Source organism: Sceloporus undulatus, chromosome 5, assembly GCF_019175285.1.
Source record: "Sceloporus undulatus isolate JIND9_A2432 ecotype Alabama chromosome 5, SceUnd_v1.1, whole genome shotgun sequence".
Taxonomy (NCBI): Eukaryota; Metazoa; Chordata; class Lepidosauria; order Squamata; family Phrynosomatidae; genus Sceloporus; species Sceloporus undulatus.
The window spans coordinates 44,897,320-44,918,507 of record NC_056526.1 but is presented as its reverse complement, the minus strand read 5'-3'; the positions used below and the strand labels follow the sequence as shown (position 1 = coordinate 44,918,507).

The 21,188-nt window shown below is 38.4% G+C and overlaps 1 protein-coding gene across 1 annotated transcript in view; it reads right to left on the bottom strand.

Annotated features, from left to right (window-relative positions):
* Positions 1–21,188, bottom strand: part of FGD6 (FYVE, RhoGEF and PH domain containing 6) — a 63,694-nt gene that overhangs the window by 1,179 nt on the left and 41,327 nt on the right. Inside the window, 11 exon segments of the mRNA XM_042468978.1 lie at positions 904–1,032; positions 4,640–4,770; positions 5,676–5,778; positions 6,938–7,084; positions 8,577–8,679; positions 8,911–8,990; positions 10,116–10,199; positions 10,701–10,769; positions 11,721–11,792; positions 12,255–12,313; positions 14,618–14,668. Of these exon segments, the coding sequence (XP_042324912.1) occupies positions 904–1,032; positions 4,640–4,770; positions 5,676–5,778; positions 6,938–7,084; positions 8,577–8,679; positions 8,911–8,990; positions 10,116–10,199; positions 10,701–10,769; positions 11,721–11,792; positions 12,255–12,313; positions 14,618–14,668 (1,028 nt within the window).

Sequence of the window (21,188 nt, the reverse complement as noted above, 5' to 3'; positions counted from 1 at the left end):
TTACAAAAGAATCCAAAATCAGACATGATATTTCTAAAACTGCAACCATCTATAAAGTTAGCTGTGGTTTCAGTTGTGTACAAAAAAATTGCCAAAACATTTCATGCAACCTCAAAGCAAATTCTTTGGAATGGATCTCAAGGATCACTTCCACCAGCAGAGGAAAACTCTGGTTTCAACCTCTTTTATTCATTTATTTTGCTGGTTATTTAGTACACATCGTCTCTATTCAGAGTTCTCACAAGAGTAAGCTGATATAAAGAATTCTGGCTTATCTTCACAAGTGATGGGATACAACTGCTAGGTTCCAGATTTCTTCTTCTTGGCTCCCTCTATCAAAAGCTTAGCAGGAAGATTAAATTTAGTGCTGTATCCAAATTAGGACTTGTAGCTTGTTACTCCAAAACAAACCAGGAATCAGAATCTACCTCCAAATTCTGGCTTCAGACTCTTACTTGTAAACTGAGCAACAACTAAAGTCTAAATCTGATCAGTTAGACCTAAGTAGAGGAAATCTATTGAATCAACAGTTGAATGGTGGCTAGACAGGAAAGTAAATCACATAGATTTAATAGGTCTACTCTAGTTGGAGGTCTAACAATAGGTTTTAGGCCCAAGAGTCCCAGTTTGGTTGTGACACTAAGCTTTTTCTCCTGGCAGATTCCAGGTTTGATTGGAGAAGCCAACATGGAGGAATTTTCTAGAAATCTGGCCTCATGTTTTGTCCTAGTGTAGCCACTGTTCATCATATTGGATGGCGGGGGGAGACTCAGCAACTATTTGCTTAAAGCCACTTTATAAAAATCAAAATTTGACTCCTGCCTTTGGCCCCACCGCAACATTTCACCAGTTTAACTACAAAATCTTCTCCATTAGTTTGGCATCTGAGTTTTTATTTCTTACCTCACTAGCAGCATATGTGTACAGAACTTTATTTTTTATCACAAACCACAGGTGTTTCCATGGCTTTTTGCTAGCCTTTGATCTATATAAATAGCCACTCATTGAAGAATCTTCTGTACTTGCTGATACCTACAATTAAAATAAATATGATACTGTAAGACTGCTGGATGCCAGTTATTCCTCAATATATTTTATTATCTTCATATTGTTATCTTTTATTATCTGCTATCTTGGGCAAGTCTTTTAAACATGAGGAGGTGCAGCCAGACACCCAGACTCCTAGCTAGACATCTATTATAATTTTTTAATGCTGTCTGCTCTTTAAAATAATGTTCTGCACACTTGTGCATGAATGAATTGCACTCTAACTGTTGTATCGTCTCCAAGAGTTAGAGTTATTCATGGCCAAAAGGAGCAAAGCTATATCCATGTTTCTGCTTTTTGTTGTAGCTGTGTTGTCGCTGTTTTGCCTTATGGTTTGTTAACTGTAATAAAGGCTTTGATTGGTTGGTTGATTGGTTTCTTTATCTCCCTCTTATTAGTCTAATCATTATATTCTGGCATCATTTCCAAGGTCACCTGGGTTTCCATGGCACAGCAGGGATTGAACCCTGGTTTCCTGAAGTCCTGGTCTTGGTCCACAACTCAAACCACTACACCACACTGGCTGTCTTAAAATGAGTAAGAATAACTGAATCATATGCTTCATATTCATAATGAATATGATGAATTCATAACCATATGAATCATATACTTCTCATTAGAAAGAGAAGTAAGCTCCACTGATTTCAGTTGAGCTTATTTCCAGGTAAGTGTTAGACTGTTTGCATTCATTGCCAGCAACCTCCCTTGTTATCTCATAATACTCCTATTTGACATGGTGATCCAGTTGAAAACATCTAGATTTTACTATTCAGAACGTGGATTTGTTAAATGGCACATTAGAGAATTTACCATGAACTTTCATTCTGGGCAAGGAGAAGGAGCCATCCAGTCAATGGGTTAACTCCTGTCACTGCCCTGGCAAGGCAAGCAATCACATGTTTTAAGAAAGTATTTCCTGTTGAATCCCTGGCTCCTCCTCTGTTCAGTTCCCAATCCAAGAAAATGGAAAAATAGAAAAGGAAGATCCATAGAGAAAGGAAAATGGTATTGCCACCTTAGGGTGGGGCTGGGTACCTCCTCCTTGGCTATACTGGACCTTCAGTGTGCCATTCACAGCTAGTGGAGAAGGATCCATCCATGAATGAGAATTACCCTAGTGTAAATAGAATGTGGGAGGGAAGGTCAAGAAAATTAGTTAATCTAAGTGAGTGTGCATCTTTACAACTCCCATGGTAGTTGGATAAGAGTGCAAGAGCGTTGTTCATCTCTCACTATTCCAACATGTTTGGGGACTGAGGGACTCCAAACAAATGTGCTGATTTTAGATTTGCTTTTAACTTTCCATCTCCACCCCAAGAAAAGTAAGCAGCATGAAAGAAGGGACATGAGGGAGGGAAGAGAAAAGTAGCCACCAAGAGAAAGACAGAGGAGCAGAGTACACAACTTTTCCTAGATAATGCAAGGTGAAAAGACTGAGAAAGTGTCAGAGATCCAACAGGAAATACTTTCTTAAAATACATGATCTCTCATCTTCCCTGGGCAGTGGTAGGAGGTAATCCATTTGTGGATGGTTCCTTCTGCGCTGTCTCAGAAAATGGGGGACAATATTGTTGGAGAAACAGAAGTTGTGTTTGTTTTGACAAGAGTACATACTTCTTGGTACTAAAAAGAAAAAAAGTATTTGGAGTAGTAGGATAAAGATATGCTATTCATAACTCAAATGATGGGCAGATTTATTAAATAAATCAAAAATAATTCAAAGTTATTTTATTTTATTAGGCATAAACTCTGTTTCAATCTTCCTAAACCTCCACAGTTGGACTATAACTCTGGAGACTAGGGTTCTATTTTCAGTTCAGCCATGGGTGACCTTGGACACTCTCAGCCTTGGGAAAAGGCAATGGCAAACCTCCTCTGAATAAATCATGCCAAGAAAACCACATGATAATTTTGTCTTAAGGTTGCCATAAACTGGAAACAACGTGAAGGCACACAATACACACACACCATTTTATTATGCCACTGCATATAATATAAAAATTATTAAATACAAGACACCCTTCTCTCAATGTAATGGTATTCATACAGGCTAAGGCTGCAAAATAGACTTTCCTACACTGCTGCCACCACAGTATTGGAAAATGACTCCCATCATCCCCATTCACTGATTATCAACATAAACCAGAGAACAGATTTTCATTTTTAACAACTCTAACTGAATTGCAGATAGGGTTCAGTGTGATAGCCTGTTGCTGAATAAATAAGATACTATTTTCAGTAGGACATAAATATGGAGCTTATTAAAACTAAAAGGTTTGCAAAATAATAAATACAGTGTAATCTATCATTCGACTAGAAAGTACTGATTCTGGCGTGAAAAAATAATTGGCACTGAGCAGAGAGAGCTGAGGTAAATCATACACTGAACTCTTCCCACAACGATGTTCTGCAACATGCTTCCCTAGACACATTCAACATATAGTACAGTGCGCCTGCGCCATATGCGGGCGCGCCATACGCGGACGTGAGCATATGTGCTCAAGCTGCAGCACGCACGCTGGGCGGAAAGGGTGGCGCGTCCCATTCAATTGAATGGGCGCATGCACCTGTTGCGTCCCGCACACGCCCGCGCCGCCGCGCACGAGCCCCATTGTTTCCAATGGGGCTCGAGCATAGGCAGAATTCGCCTTACGCGGCGGGATCCGGGACGGATCCCCCGCGTAAGGCGAGGACGCACTGTACATAAAAAAATTTAAAAACCCAGAACTACAGGGGTGCTAAGAGAGGATTCATCCAAAACAACTGGAATATAAACACATTTAAGTTAGATACATAATTTGTGTTTGGAAATTCCTCAGGACATCTGTAATTTTTTCAGCAATCAGGCACAGAAATAATTCTAAAATTCTAGGAATGTTTTAATCAAATTGTGCAAAACCCATTAATATAAAGCCTCAATAAACTGAACATCAAAAATAATCAAATGAATTGCAACAGAACACCTCAAAGGAGCAATGAATATCCAGGACTGTATTTGCTCTGATAGTTGAGTTCTAGCCATTTAATAAAATGGTTGAGTTCCAACCATTTCAAAGTTACACACTGCATGAAAATGTGTCTGCAGAATCATGCACAGCTTTATAGTGGTATTTCTTTTTCTCTACTACAGCCTTCTATATTATTCTAGGTCCTCAGAGAGCCAGTTCTAGGCACAAAAGACTCCAGAGAACTTTGTCTCATTAAGAGTGAACGTTTCAATTCACCTCAAGGGATAAGTAAGAGTTTAAACTGCCATGCTTCCCACGTGTTAAATTATTGGACCAAGGAGAAAAATAGGTTATATGTTGCACAGGGCAATATAATTTAAAGGGCTATAATGAGAGAGAGGGAAGGACAAATGCTAGTGGCATGGCCTGTAACTAGAGAAGTAAGTAATAAGTCAGCAGTCCCTGGTTATCCATACACAAATGCTGCCACCCCTAACTATAAAATTGTTATTAAAAAAGCCAAAACTGCATGTTCATTCCATTCAAATCTCCCTTCCCCAGCAAAGTAGTTTACTAAAGATAAGCAATAAATCTTTTGCAAGCAAATACAGATAACTTTAATGTTAAAAATATGTTATACATACTTCCTTGAGAGCAGCTGGAATCTTTTTCTGCTTTCTTCCAGAAGGGATACTATGCAACACTGTGGACAAGGCACTAGAAGGAGATTTGTGGTTTACTGGAGAGGCATTTTTAGGAGATGTGCAAAGATGATCTGAAATGGAAAAAAATTTCACTTGTTTTATGCTACAAACAAATCAAAATCTTGACTTCCTGCTTTTTTCAATTATTGATTGCAAATGTTAAAGGCGCACCACCCATTCACCTCTGACAGTATTTTCATAAGTGACATGAAAAGTGCTTTTAGTTTCTCTTGTACTATTGATAAATTTAATAGTAATCAAACTGAAGTTTTTAGTGCTCTGGAATCTTATCACCATGCTTACTTTTTATTTGAGAATATAGCTGAGTCCAATTTTGGAGAAAAAATGCAGGATATAAATCCAATAAATAAATAAATAAATAAATGGTGAAAACAAGTTTCAGATCTCCTGAAAAATCGATCTCAAGTGCATATAGATTTTTATAAACACTGTCACCCATATTAACTATTTTCAGTTGACCACAGTGTGTCTCATTGTTCAAACCCTAAACTCTGTTCAACTATAGCTAGCAAAAAGCTTCCAGTTCATAATTTCAGGTTTGGAGTTTCTTTGTTTCCCATACTGATTGCCAAGATTGGGCCTGAATGATGCAAAATGCTGTAGATAGTTTTAAAAAGTGGGGAAGACGACAATGGGACAAGCTGTTGTTAATCTAAAATAGTGTACTTATGAAAAATACTTTCAAAAGAGCAAAACAAGGAAAGATGTTTAATCAGCAATATATATTTTCACCTCAGGAGAACTCTACAAAATGTGTATCACACAGAACATTTTTCTTTTGCAAATTTAATTCTGTTCCATTTAATCCTCAAATAACTGTGGCCTCAAGCCACAATGAAATAAAGAAAGCTCTGTCTCAGGGATTATAGTGCCTGAAAAGAAATCTGAACAGAAAATAAAAGTAACAAAAACTAAAAGCAAAGTTAGACACACACACAAAAAAAGAATTCTTTACCCTGTTTTTGTAACTCTTTAAAGCAATGGTCACATACTCTTGCAGGATGATTTTTCATATAGTCTAACCCATGCTTATTTGAGGAACAAGCTTGGCAGATTACCTGAAAAAAGAAACATGTAAGGGATACACACACATGTATACACATCTCTTTCAGGTCAGTACTTTAAGATCATTCATCTGCATGCTTCAATATAATCAAAGAAATTTAATACAAGAACTGTTTATTTCTTCTGATCTATTCGTAATAAATTTATATAAATACTTCAAAAATTGTATTCATCTCATAGATACAGTGTGCCCACATCATACGCGGGCGCGCTATGCAAGGTTTTCAGCTTATGCTAACTGTATTCTAATGGGCCCATACAAGAAGATGCAGTCCTTCAAATAACCTGGACCCATGTTCTGGAATTGGATAAGCAAACATCCTGGAAATTAGATACTTGGGAGTTCAGGGATGAAGGAAACAGCCACAAGGCTTATCTTTTTACTTCGGTTCTTATCAAGAAATACAGCCTATTATTTAGTTTAGCTGTAATACTAAACTAAACCATAGGAACATTATCTTCTCTGTCATCCCTGTGGAGAGAAGGTCTGAGGTATCTTCTTCATTGTTCAAATTAAACCAGAGTTTTCCAACACATTTGATCATTTAAACCACAATTTGTTGGAACAAGCCAAGACCAGAAATATACATTGGCCTGTCCAGGACATAAGGGCAAACCATACAAATAAATGCCCCTCCCCACAACTAGTTCATTTACTCTTCCCTCTCACATGGTTTCAAGGAAGGGCTTGAGTTGCACAGAGTTTAAGGTTTGGACAATGAGACAAACTGTGGCCAATTCTAAAGTAGTGGCACAACTTTAGCAATTGACTGGCTGCTGAGGAAGAGGTTTAATCTTTTAAACATTATTTTTAATTTGATTGTTTTAATATGGCAATTTGTTGAATTGTATTTTAATGTTAAGACTTATGGTGATTTTAGTTTTGAAGAGGTGAAACTCAGACAAGCTACTAAGCAGTTGTCTTCCCTTCCCCCTGTCCCTCCTTCATTTCCTCTTCTGCCTGCAGTGACCTCTACCATAAACCGCAGATATTTATTCCAAGGTCTGGAGTAATTTGGTACAATGTAAGTTACAGAGTGAATACCATTGTACTGCAATACAGTCTTCTCAAAATGTTAGTGCTTAGTTTAATAGGCTACAATGAATATTATCTGTCATGGAGGTACAGTATAGCTCTGAAATGTTTCCAACCTTCCCACATGCTCTGCAGTGGTGTCTTCTCCAGGTCAATGTGAACTCACTAGTACAGATCATACACATGGTAGCTCTTGTATCAGGGATCCAGATTGGAGCTTTTGACCCTATTGGACTATCTTCTTGTTCTTTCTCTTGGTCTGCCTAAAAAAGAGAGAGAAGGATGATTAACTTGGGGAAATCTCAAATGCTTACAGTTTGTTTGGTTTTTTAAAAAAATTACAGTGGTACCCCGGGATACGAAATGATCGCGTTACGAAATTTCCGGGGTACGAAAAAGTTAGATTGGAAAAAACTGTTCCAGGTTACGATATTTTTTTCGGGTTACGAAATTTATTTCGGCGCGAAATTCAAACGCAAAGCGCGGCTAGCGGCTTTCCAGCGCTAACGGAAAGCCTTTTCGGGTTGCGAAATTATCGGGTTACGAACGGAACGGCGGAACGAATTAATTTCGTAACCCGAGGTAGCACTGTACTGGAGATTTAAGACTTTATATTACAACTGTTCATTTATCAAGAACATCAGCAACTCTTTTTCATCACCTATAGTTTTGATTCTAGACTGCAAATTCCACTGGATGACCCTGGATAAATTAGCCAATCTCTCTCAGCCAATCCTACCTCATAAGGTTGATGTGAGGATAACACTGAGGAAGACCACCATGTAAGGAAAAGTCAGGATGTGATAGTTAGCTAGGTATGGAATGGGAAAGAGGTTCCTACCCAGATGCAGAAGGCCCTCTTACATGTATTCATGATTAAATCACATAAAGAACAGCATGCTCTAGTCTAGAAGGATTTGCTGAAGTTACTTTACTATATACAGTATATCATAGAATCATAGAGCCAAAGGTTAGTTGTACACCATCTAAACCGATCTTCTAATCAGTGCAAGAAATCCAAAGCTAGAGCTGAAGCTCTCAAGGGAGAGCCCAACCCTCTGGGAACTATCTACATTGACAAAGATATTAATGTCAAAAGATTTATCCTAATACTCTACTAAAACACTATTCTCCTGTAATATAACAGCTACAGAGTTACAGTGGGACCTCAGTATCTGCAGACTTGCCATCCACAGGTTTGAGTATCTGCAGATGGCAAGCCTGCCTTGTCCCCAATGGCAGTGCATGCACATCGCCGTGCTGCCATTAGGGATAGTCCCTATTGTCCCCAGTGGTGATATATGCATGCGATCATGCTGCCATTAGGGACAACAGGACTTCACCTGAATTCCTATTGTCCCTAATAACTGCGCAGCCATGTGCATGCACCACCATTGGGGAAAACACGAGCTTGAGCACCCGTGGATTTTGCTATCTTGAAAGGGGGGGCGGAGTCTGGAATGGATCCCCCCCAGTGGATACTGAAGTCCCATTGTACTGTCCACAGAAGGCAAACATAGAGCTATCCATCCACCCCATAGAAAATGATTGAATCACAGAATCCTAGAGTTTGAAGGAACTCCAAGGGATATCTAATCTAACCTTCTACCATATAGGAATGCAAAATATATAACTCTTGAAAGAACAGGATTATGCAGTGCCCAGTGTGCAGAATTGGTGGGCTGGACAGGCAAGTTAGCTAATCCTCCCTCCCTCTCCCTCTTTATATCTATTCTAAAGAAAAACAGAACTTACCTCTTCCAGACTTTTGCTAGGGTTAAAGGTAATCCTTTTCTTTGTATAGTCTTCAATTGCTCTTGAAATAGCTTCTAACCATTCATCTCTTTCTGTAGCAGAACTGGAGTGCATGATTGGAAAAATAAATGCCTATAAGTTTAGCAATACAGTCACACACAACAGAAGAAAGCAACATTTTCCCCCATAAGCTTTATAGCTTTGCTTTAGGGTTACCATAAGTCAGAAACAACTTGAAGACTTACCACCACCACATTATGTGTTAACATGGGGGCAGGGAGGGAGCATAATTATGTTTTTCTCAAGTAAATATAATTTTATGCCATGAGTTTACCATGCTGACAGAATAAAGGATCGCTCTACACTTTCAATGTTAAGTTCATTCTGGTAAGCTTCATGGGTTGGTTTTCTGACCTGAAAAGGAAGCAGAATTAATGGCTTAGTCCAAAAGGAAAAATGTTTGATCAACTAGTTATCACAAAAGGCTTGGCAAGGGAAAATATAAAGCAAAATAAACCAGTGCAGTACCTTCCAGAAATCAAACAAAACAATATAGAAAACAATAATAACATATTTAAAAGATTCACCTTCTAAGAAAAAAATGTTTTTTTAATTTAAGAGGTCAAATATTATATTTAATGTAAATTTTGTCTGTAAACAGCTTCAGCCATTTTAATTCAGGAACACTGGCCTGTTACAGACTGCCAAAATACAGTAAAGTTGCTTTGGGTCTCTTTGGAGGTATGCTATTTAAATGATGCATGAGTCCTAAGAGTCCTTAGGTCACGCCAAAGCCACACTCCATTCCTAAGCACTGGAGTGCAGCTTTGGTACAGCTTCCGGATTCTTAGGATGCATGCATCATTTAAACAGCATACCTCCAAAGAGACCCAAAGCAGCTTTATTTTGGCAGTCTGTAACAGGCCACTGTTTCAGAACATTTTATAATGCTAGCAAAATTGAACTATATGGAACTAAAAGTGCACATATTTATGTGCTTCAAAGCTGAAGTACACAGCACTGAAGTTGCACTTGTTCATCTCACTACGTTTTCAAGATCTTCAGAACAAGGACTTGTCTTTTTAAAAATTCTCTTAGACACGCTGTACAGTAACAAATCTATAAGTGTGACCATGTTGTTTAGAGTATTGAACTGAGGACAGAAACATGAAAGGTCAAATTTTCACTGAGACACAACTTACTGGGAGTACCTGAAGTCACCCAGTCTACTCACAGGGTTGCTATGAGAATTCAAGGAAGGATCACATATAGTGATCCAGGCTCCTTGTGGGAACTTAGGATAAAAATGTAAACAGGAAAGCAAATTGTACAGCAGATTATCTACTTCTGAGACTAAAAAGGATAAGAAGTTAAATTAATTAAATATGGACTCATTGAACAGTAAGCTAAAAGCTATTCTATAGCAAAGACTACAGCAGAAAAGATTCCACACACAAAAACATTTGTTGGAAGGGATTTTTGTACAGGTCAAGCTGCGTATTACAAGGTATGATAATGGTGGAAAGTTAATTCACTTACTTTCATTCCAGCCAGTGATAGCATGTTGTTGAGTTTATACATTCCAGACTGTACAGGAGTTGTATACAGGAGAGCATCATTAAACTGCAATACAAATATTTTGAAAAGATAATTGAAATTTTGTTGTTGGTACCGTCCAGTTATTTCCAACTGAGAGCAACCCTAAGGTGACCCTATCACAGGTTTTCCTGGCAATATTTTTTCATAGGGGGGTTGCCTTTGCCTTCCTCCAAGGCTGAGAGAGAGTGACTTGCTCATAGTCACCCAGTGGGTTTCCATGGCTGAGTAGAAATTCGAACCATGGTCTCCCAGTGTCCTAGTCCAACACTCAAACTACTACGCCACACTGAAATTGCATTGTATGTAACATACAGATAACATGTATCTGCATAGAAGAGGATAGTGGAAGTCACAGAGAGGAACAGACCAATGTACCATGCAGGGCATATTTGTTTTCAGCCTTAGGATCCCCTCCCCACGTAGGCTATGAAGTTGTCAGATGCCAAATTATATTATATAATTGTGGCTGAACCATTATGAAATCACTGTAGTGTTAGGAATGAAAAAATGTTCATGGCAACTTACCAAAAAGAACATTCGGGGTTGCATAACTTTTCTGGACAGTTTCATCAATGTACCTTCTTTTAGGAAAACCTAAATATTCAAGCATATATCAGGTCAGTGGCTAAGGGCATTAACTCCTTTAACAAGTTAGGAGATTATTTAAAGATTTTAAGTCCTAATCAGAAGCCTAAAAATGCAGTGGGTCCATGGAGGCAGGGAAGCAGAGAACCCTAACAAATAAGTGAAAATTGCCAGGCGAGATGTATCTACTATTAGCTCTTAAATAAGACTGTATAGTCACGGTAGTGCTGTTGTTAAGGAAAGAGAGGAGAAGAAGTCCACTAATTTCACACACTACCGTACAGGGAAGAAGAAAAGGAAAGGATGAATTAAATTGCACACTTTGAAGTTTAGCAAAACTAGCTACAACAGAAAGAGGGGGACAAGGTAATCCCTAGAGTGGGCCTGTTTAAACCAAAGTGGGCAACTCCTCTGCCACAGAATCTGCTGTGGGCCACATACAGACATTTATCACCAAAAATTTGAGAAATCTAAAAACAAGAAGTGGCAAAAATTCATTTCTGATTTCAAATTTCAGTTTCCATACAAAACAAGGCTATGCGCCTTGCTTTATAGATAATTGTGCTTCTTTGAGTATTGTTCACCTTGTTTTTCTCTATCTGTTAAATAAATCTTTCTAGGTGGCAACAAGGAGTGTGGGGAAATGGGTGGAGGTTGCATGCAACCCATTTCTGGTGGGAGCAGACCTCCTGGATTCACCAGAACATAATTGTAATAGACGTAGTGGTAACAGGGTTGTGTTGTGGCAACAGGCTTTGCTTTGTTATCTCTCCTACCATGTCAATCTCATTCTTTACTGCAAAAAAGCTATTTGTACAGTTAGTCAGATGAGGGTGCTGAGACCAAGAACCCAGATCTTCCCTTTCATATAAATTATCCTGGCATATTAGATAATCACAAAAAGTGGCCTTTGGCCTAAGATTTTCTTGTAACCTTCTTATAATCCATTAGCTAACTTACCCTTCCTGGCAGCACAATCTCATGATGACCATTTAAACTGTACTGTATTTGCATAAGCTTCTGAAAGTTATCCTAGAGGGTAAAAGTATAAAGTCACTGTAAACAAAGAAGCATGGGTAATATTGCACAGATAAAATCCTACCCAAACATGAGAAAGTCAGATTGTTAATTGAACTGGCTGCAGAAATACTTCATACATCCACATTCTGTGTACTAGTATTTACAACTGGAGCCTATCTTCTGGGGACAGATACTTGCTTGAAGTAATAAAATAAGAGTTGCTACAATCTGCAAATTTACATATTAGGGTTTGAAACAATAAGCTTAATTCCATACATTTTTTTCAGAAGCACATCCAGTGATACTATATCACTTGCAAAACTAGTTTTTACAAGACTTTTGCCTGTCTCTCAGTCTCTCTGTATTGCTCTCTCTCTTTATGTATAAATATTTCTAAAATTTTAATAAACATAGTAATGCTAAATTTATAGATTTTAAACCATATTATGAGTCCACAATTAAGATCCTACTCACACCCTGTTTCATAATGTCATTGGCGTGGTTGGCCACCTCTATGACAACAGCAAGAGCACCTTAAAAGAAAAACAGTTATTCTTGTTATGTTGACTGTATAGGTTCATATTAAGACAATACAACAATTCTAAGGAATGCGCATTGGCTGTTTTCAGAAATCACTATACGCACATTATTTTTTTGAATGCTTTATAATTTTGGCTATTGTAAATGAGCCAATCTACTGGTTCATGTTGTTCATTCATCTTCACTTGACCCTTCCTGACAGAGGGAGCAACTAAACAAACCAAAGATCTCTATCCATTATTTGTATAGCATGATATCCAAAACTGCATCTCTGGCTTATGATTCTGGCTTGTTAGAAGTGGAACATGCCAGAGCTCCCAGTGTGGAAGTCACACTATAAACAAACCAAAAATGGAGAGTTGCTGGCTTGTTCAGCCACTCCTGTTGGATGGTGAAATGATGCCAGAGTGAATGAGTGCCACATGCAAGTCTCTTTTTTGCCCATAATAAACAGGAATTCAAAAGAAATCTGTCATACTGATATACAAGTATGGTCTTTAGAGCAATCTTATACAATACAGTCAGCCCTCCTTATACACGGATTTATTATACACAGATTCAAGCATACATGGTTTGAAAAGGTTCCAAAAAAGTATAAATTTCAAATATCAAACCTTGATTTTCCACTTTTTATAAGGGACACCATTTTGTTCTGCCATTATATTTAATGGGACTTGAGCATACACGGATTTTGTTATACACGGTGGATCTTGGAACCAAACCCCAGTGTATAACAAGGGTCCACTGTACGTTAAAAGAGGGGGAGAGGAATAATAAATGTGGTGCTTCACAGTCTCTATACAATAGGATTAACTGACAAAAATCTGACATTAGAAATAACAATACCCCAAAACCAGTTAACAGTATATTTCAACATTCCTGGACACACAGTAAGCGATTTACAGGTTGCAATCCTTCAACAAGAAAATTGCAAAGGAAGCCTAGAAAGAGTAACTCCTGAATTGAATTATATTCAGAATTATATTTCATTGGCAGAATATGAACAGCTATACACACTATACACTATATCCCCTCGTGAAAATGGAGTTTCACTTATATTCAAGCCCCATTGGCTTGAATATAGTCTCGGGTGTGAAGAGGCATGCAGGCATGCACTGCAGGCATGCACTTAGTTCATTCAGCCTCCGTTCATCCCTCATGCATAAGCAAGGGACGTGAGTCCAAAGACTGCAAGAATGGAGGGAGGAGTGTATATATTTTATTGCACCAATATTCAAAGGAAACTTCTGAGAGTTTTGAAACCGGGGGACATCTATGCTAACTGACAACTGTAAAGATCTGAAAGACCCGAACACCCCACTTAGTCCTTTGAAAATTTAGGGTGAGGGTCCTGATTTGCAACTTTCTGGATCCTATTACATTCTAGCCCATTCCCACAACTGCATATATATGCTTTATGCCTTAGTCCTGATACCATTTTGTACTGCATCTGAATACGTGTGTTTATATCCATGAAAGCTCATGGAAAAATAAAAAACTATCTTAAAAGTTCTGCCACATTTCCCCATCCTCATTCCTTCCTCCTTTTTATGCTGCAACAGACTAAGGGTTACTTCTCTGAAAACCTTTATAGGAAGGGATATCTAATACAATGGAAAAGTGATGAGTGTGGGGGATACTTGATGTGAAAGAATGATTCCACAGCCTGTCACTGAATGTGTGCCTAAGGTATACTAAATATTGCTTTGTTGCCATGAGTCTTCTCACCTGCTCTAATGTACTCAGTTTATTGTGAATGGCAGAACCTTTGCAGCTTTAGATGTGATTAGATGCCGCTTGGCAGAAAATCTGCCATGCCTTCCAATATAAGTTAGTTTTAGGTTATTTTTTTATAAACAGCTCTTGCAGTTCTGACCTTTGCCTCATGACTCAGATTTCAGATCCCCCAATTCTAAGATGCTTTAGATTTGCTTGTTTTAATTTCACAAATTAGAAACCCAATGTAGCACTGAGAATGCAAGCAGGTCTGTCCCACCACATCAATACAGGTCTTTCGCTTTTAAATTATTTTTGACAATTGAATATACTTAGTCATAGGACTCCATGGACTGGATCCAAACATGCTCATGCTTCTAATCATGGAAAACAAATGCGTTTCCAGAAGTATTCCTTCTGCTTGAAGAATGATCTTGGAGCCAGTGGAGATTTCATGGACAGAAGGGTGGAGATGGGCGGGATGCTATATTCCAATTTCCTGTTTTCCACCCATAATCCTTCTCATACTGTTTCACATCCCCCAACCTCTCAAAGCAGATTTTTGTGAATGGTGCAATTACCTTGCGTGTCTCTGAAATCAGCAGAATCTTCTAAAAGATTCTTCAAATAATCTATGAAAGAAAAACATGAAAGAAATGAGCAAAATGATGTCATTAAAATAAACAAACACAGCACACTGTACTTCCTTAAATATATATCCTATACAGTTGGCCCTCCTTTTTCACAGGGGACCCCCTTGTGAAAATGGAGTTTCGCCTATACTCAAGCCTCATTGGCTTGTATAGGTGTGTGGCTGAGGGTGCACGCAGCCCATTATTTTCCCCTCTGTTTGTCAGTTCCAAAACCGCAAGAACAGAGGGAGGACTGTAATTGATAAAATACTGAGATTTTGAAACATTTTTTAAAAAACAGCATTGTACAAATACGTATTTCTTCAAATCAGTGCAATAAGATTATGTTCTATTTATGCTGCTCAGTCTATGATGGAACTCAGGAGATCTACATGCAATATGACACTGTGGTAGCATAATACCATGTTTAATAACTTTCATGAGCTAGCTAAGATGAATCATTTTTATTCCTTCAGAGTTACATTTTGTTGCAAAATCCGAACAGAACTAGTTCTATAGTGTATATGCACTCTGTGGCCTTGGATCCTTTTGTACTCTGCCATTATAGCCCTATTGTTCCACTGTAACTGTCATGGTTTCATCCTATGGAATCCTGGGATTTGTAGTTTGGGGAGACACTAGAGCCTTCTAATTGAGAATTCTAAATATATTCCAAATACTGTACCTCTCCTTTAACTGCAAGTCCCACTATGCTGTATGATACTGCTGTTGTAGCCAATGTGGAATCATAGCACTATAATTATGTAGTGTGAATGACCCCATTGTCACCTGAACCCATTGTAAATAATTTGCTCAGATTTCAGCCACATGCTATGTACTGTATACTTCAAAAACAAAACAAAGGAAAACCATGTGAGTAAAACTGTCTCAATTAATCTAAAACTTTTTGCCATTGGATTTTTTTTTCCTAAGATGCATCTCCCCCCATTATTATTTAATGATATGTTTTGACTGCTTACATGTTGGTCCCATTTGGAGGCAGGGGACATAATGGTATTATCATTTGCATCAATAAACAGAGAAAGTGTACATTAAACCCTAGCCATGACCACAACCTTAACCCTCAATACATTAGAATTCTCACTTGGTCAAATAATAGTTCACTAAATTCAATTTTCTTTTTTAAAATCATGCTATGTGAGGGTTAGTCAGATATAAGCTTCACTGTGTTCAATAGGGCACACTTCCAAGTAACCAGATTTGCAGCTTTAGCCTCTTATTCAAAGCTTTTCATCAGTATAATTGTATGAAGGACACTTTAAACAAACAAAAACTGCAAATATTTTTGGTTTGTGATCAGGTTTCCTCTTGGCCACTAGATGGCCCAACTAAACCATTAAATTATTCCAACCACCAAAAGTTTACAATATTTAATTACATGCACATACACACATGCAAAGCCTCAGGCACACTTCTTTCAAAGGAACTTAGAAGTGCTTACTGTAGCAGAACTGTGTCCAAACACTACCATTATTAAATGTGCTTTAAACACTGAACCAAGGGGAGGTTTGACCACACAAAGCATTTCTTCTTCAAATTAAATGCTTGCATTCTTCTCACAGCTAGAAGGTAGCGAGAACTGTGGTTTTACTTAGTGTTTACTACGCCACATTCTTCTGCCACCACAGAATTCAAAGAGGTGTACTCAAGAGTACATGGTGGTCTCTCATCTAAGCACTGACCAGACCTAGACACGCTTAGCTTTAGCACAGTGACTGCATCATCTACTTTCAGCCTAGGTCAAGGGAAGCATATACACAGTACTCAAGATTTTATTATTATTATTATTAACCTTTATTTATGAAGCGCTGTAAATTTACACAGCGCTGTACATGCAATCTTTTTAGTTAGACGGTTCCCTGCCCTCAGGCTTACAATCTAAAAAGACATGACACAGAAGGAGAAGGGAGTGGTGACAGGAAAGGGTAAGAGGTCCAGCAGTTCCTCTCAACCTCCGAGGCCTGGACCAAGGCAGATGGACTGAAGGGAGGGCTTGGCTTCAAAATGGAAGGTTAATCATTATCCAGGGAAAATACATACTCACAAGTAGGATAATACATATACAGTACATAGCAATACAGGAAATGGATCGATAAACAGCCAACAACAGAACATCAGATAGTAAGCGACAATTATGCGATGCCTGGGAAGGCTTCTCTGAATAGGATGGTTTTCAACTCCGTTTTGAAGCTGGTTAAAGAAGTGATGGCTCTTGCTTGTGGAGGAAGAAGGTTCCAGGAGTGAGGGGCAGCAAGTGAAAAGGGGCGAATCCGGGATGGGGCAGAGGAAATCCTGGGCTGGGACAGGAACCCTTGACTACCAGAACGGAGGGCCCTGGTGGGAAGGTGAGGAGAAAGAAGGTCTGATAAGTAAGGAGGGGCCAGTCCATGGAGGGCTTTGAATGTCAACAGCAGGAGCTTATACTGAATGCGGAAAGGGAGAGGGAGCCAGTGAAGGGATGCCAACACAGGGGAAATGTGGTCAGAGCAGTGGATGGAAGTGATAATGCGTGCAGCTGAATGCTGGACAGAGATTAAAGGACGGAGGTGAGAAAAAGGAAGCCCAGCCAGGAGGACATTACAGTAATCAAGTCATGAGATCACTAGGGCATGGACCAGGATCTTGGCAGTAGAGGCGGAGAGATATGGTCAGATTTTGGCAATATTGTACAAAAAGAATTTACAAGCCTTGGCTGTGGTCTGGATCTGAGGGATACACGACAGAGAAGAGTCAAAGATAAAGCCAAGACTGTGGGCTTGCTGGACTGGTTGAATGGAAATGTTGTCCACAGAGACAGAAAAGGAGTGTTGAAGGTTGGGCTTAGGAGGAAAGACAAGAAGCTCTGTCTTGGACATGTTGAGCTTCAAACGCCGATGGCGCATCCACTGTGAGACAGCTGTAAGGCAAGACGAGACTTGCTGTTCAAGCCTTGGAGAAAGGTCAGGGGCAGAAAGATACAGCTGGGTGTCATCGGCATACAGATGGTAGGAAAGATAGGTAGATAAAAAAATTCCACCAGTTCTAGGTTAATTTGGAAATTATTAGTTGATCTTTTTCCCTATGTGTCTGTGCAGTTCTCCCATACACAACTGCTTATTAGTACCAAGTGGTTTCTGATTTATAGTACAGTATTTAACACCCAGAAGCCAGTGTGGTATACTGGTTTGAGTGTTCAGCTATGAGCCTCTGGAGACAAGGGTTTGAATTTCTGCTTAGCCATGGAAACCCACTAAATGACCTTGGACAAGGCACACTCTCTCAGCCTCAGAGGAAGACAAAAGCACCCCCCCAAAAAAAATCTTGTCAAGAAACCCCTGTGATAGATTCACCTTACAGGTGCAGTAAGTCAGAAATGACTTAAAGGCACATAACAACAACAAATCTAACCTAACTTCTACAGTTACAAGCACAGGATTTTTGGAATATTTCTCATAAGTAGTTGTAGCAGTAGTAGTAAAGAGGTGGTGTGTGTGTGTGTGTGTGTGTGTGTGAGAGAGAGAGAGATTTCTGTTTATGCAACAACTGAGGAAAGTAAACAAACAGCACTAGCGGATGATGTTACAAATGGTAGACAGGATGAAGATTAAGATGAGAAATAAGTGAAGGATATGAGTTAACCGAAGAAGGGGAAATAAATACATAATCCCTTTCCTTCAGAGAAAGGTCTACTCATTTTTGCTGCTCTACTGCCCAGCTGGAATTCAGTTCAATCTATGAGGGATTAAACTGAACCAGGGCTTTCAAAAACTCAATTTTAGGAGTAGTTTTTCATTCTTTAGAGAAGTGTCCTGGAATATGTAAAATAATATATAAGACTGCCCCTTGTGTGTATGCTAGATGACACTTTTCCCACCAATAAAACTAATATCTTTGGAAGATAAGCAGTGTCTGTACTTGGATGGGATGAATACAGTAGCCTTCATTCTAGAAGAATGAACTGGCAAACTACCTCTTGAGTATTTCTTGCCAAACAAAAGCCTATGAAATTCACAGTGTCTCAATAAGTCAACTGATGACCTGAAGGCGCACACATACATTTCACATATATGAGATTGAGGAAGGCATCTTATTTCACATAAGTAATTTGGGAGCAGGCTTGAACTCCATTTGCTACTGAAGTTAGATTTTTTTAAAAAGAAAAGATGGCTATACCTACAAATCTCGGTGTCGCTATCCTGCAAATTTTTATTCAATAGTGCTATTATCACTTACATGACATACTTCAGGAAAATATGCTGGATAGTAACTCTCATAATTCCCCCTTACTGGCTATGCTGGCTAGGGCTGATGAGAGTTGCATTTCAACAACATCTGCAACACTGTAATTCCTGATGCAATTACAAAGCAAAACAGATAAACCCCTTTCCCCACAGACTTTATAATCTAATTTTTTTATTGAGATGCAGCATACAGATGGAGAAGAGGCAAAAGGAAGAAAGAATGGATATTAACAACTGTAGAATTCATTCACAGTCATGTTAGTCTGGAATATCAGTATACAAAGGGATCTTGTAGCACCTTTGAAACTAATTGTGGAAAAAAAGGTGTAGCATAAGTTTTTGTAGACTTGCTCTACATCCTCAGATGCAGCTATGAAAGCTTATGCTATAATGTCTTTCACACAGTTAGTCTCAAAGGTGGTACAAGATTCACTTGCATAATAAATGTAGTTGCAGAAACATAAGTTTCATTTCAGTTGGGAATGAGGTAAGTTATGAAACTGAATTAGCATTTCATAAAGAGATATCTTCTCATCTATTTTTTCCCAATTTTCATTTGCATAGTGCTTAACTCCTCTGCAGGTGTGGGAAGGAAATTAGATGAACTGCTTTCTGTAATAGAAAAATTTGATGAGACTAAATGTCGACAATGCCCTCACTAGTATTATGGCACCTTAAGTACTAATAAATGTATAACTGTTCACAATGGAAACACATAAATATGTCTTTAAAGGCCAGAAAGACTATTCCTTATTACTGCAGTTATAGACTAACATGTTTACTCCCTCCACCACTTTTTTCATAGCTGACAGACTGATTGCAGGCATAATCTAAGAGAGTGACAGATTCCAGAATGGATGGAGTTGGTTCAACCAACTAACAGTGTAATTCTGTGGGATTTAGCATTAACAGAACTGCACATGGAACCATGAAAATCCACAAATGGACATGGCATAAACTATGGGACAATTGTGCATAAAGACTTCACCCATTTGAGAGAGTGGAGTCTCACCCATAAAAATGGTCCATAGTAAATGTGTCACTCTTCTCTGGGCAGAATGCCTTACAATAATCTAACTTAACTTTCAGTAATGGTTTGCAACGGATTCTCAAGCAAGTCGAAATTATAACACAAATTCAAGATGATAGGTGTGTGGATTCAAATATGTAGTTACAACTTTCACTACTAGAACATGAGGGTTATTCTATTCTAACCAGTCATTTTTACTTACAGTTGTTATTTGAAATGTCAACATTTGTTTCCTCTGGGAATAATATCTGATGTAGCATAAAACTTGTTACTTCAAAGCAGAAACTGAACACCTGGAACTAATTCTATGCTTTTCTTGAATAGCAAGTAGAAGGTTAATGCCTAAAATAATATTACCAGAAATACCTAGCTATGAAATATAGGCATGATAGTGCACGAAGCTAGATGTCAACAGGATTAGAGTAATAGTACCATAATTCATGCTATTTTATATGCACATACCTATATCTACAAGCAAACATGCTTATGTTTATGTAAGTATATCCACATAGACAAACACTCTCTCTCTGTCTTCCTGTTTCTCTTTCTCTCTTTATATAAATGATTGACTTAAGAGGTATTACTATATTCCTGGAACAAGTCACGTATGCTTGTTACTTATTGTACACAGTTTTCTCCTAATCAAATTAATTCCACACTTTCCTTGAATAGAAAGTGAAAGGTTCATGCCTAAAAGAATCTTACCAGAAACACTTGGTGAAGAAATATAGTCACAGTGATGCATGCAGTTAGGTATCAATAGGATTACAGTAATTCATTCTGTTCTCAGAAGCCAACAGCTGTCTTGAAGGCACATACACACACAACTAGATGCTGAAAGTGGACATAATTTTAAAGGCTCGAGACATTTGTGTTCTTTTGTAAACTTTTTATCAACAAACCACAGTGTGTTTACAGGTATTGCATATTATCCATGTGGAGTCATCTGTTGCTAGTATCCAACAATGGAAAAGCTCCTATGTACACATAGCTAAATGTATAGGCAAACAGACATGTATGCAAGCATGTATATACATATATACATACAGAAACATACTCTGTGTGTGTGTGTGTGTGTGTGAGAGAGAGAGAGAGAGAGAGAGAGAGAGAGAGAGAATGTGAAAAGACTTGAAGAAGTGGTATTAATATTTTCCTTGGATGAGTCGTGTATTTTTGATACTTATTGTACACATTTTCCTCCTAATCAAATGAACTAGAATAATCATGCATTTGTTTACAGTATTTGTAA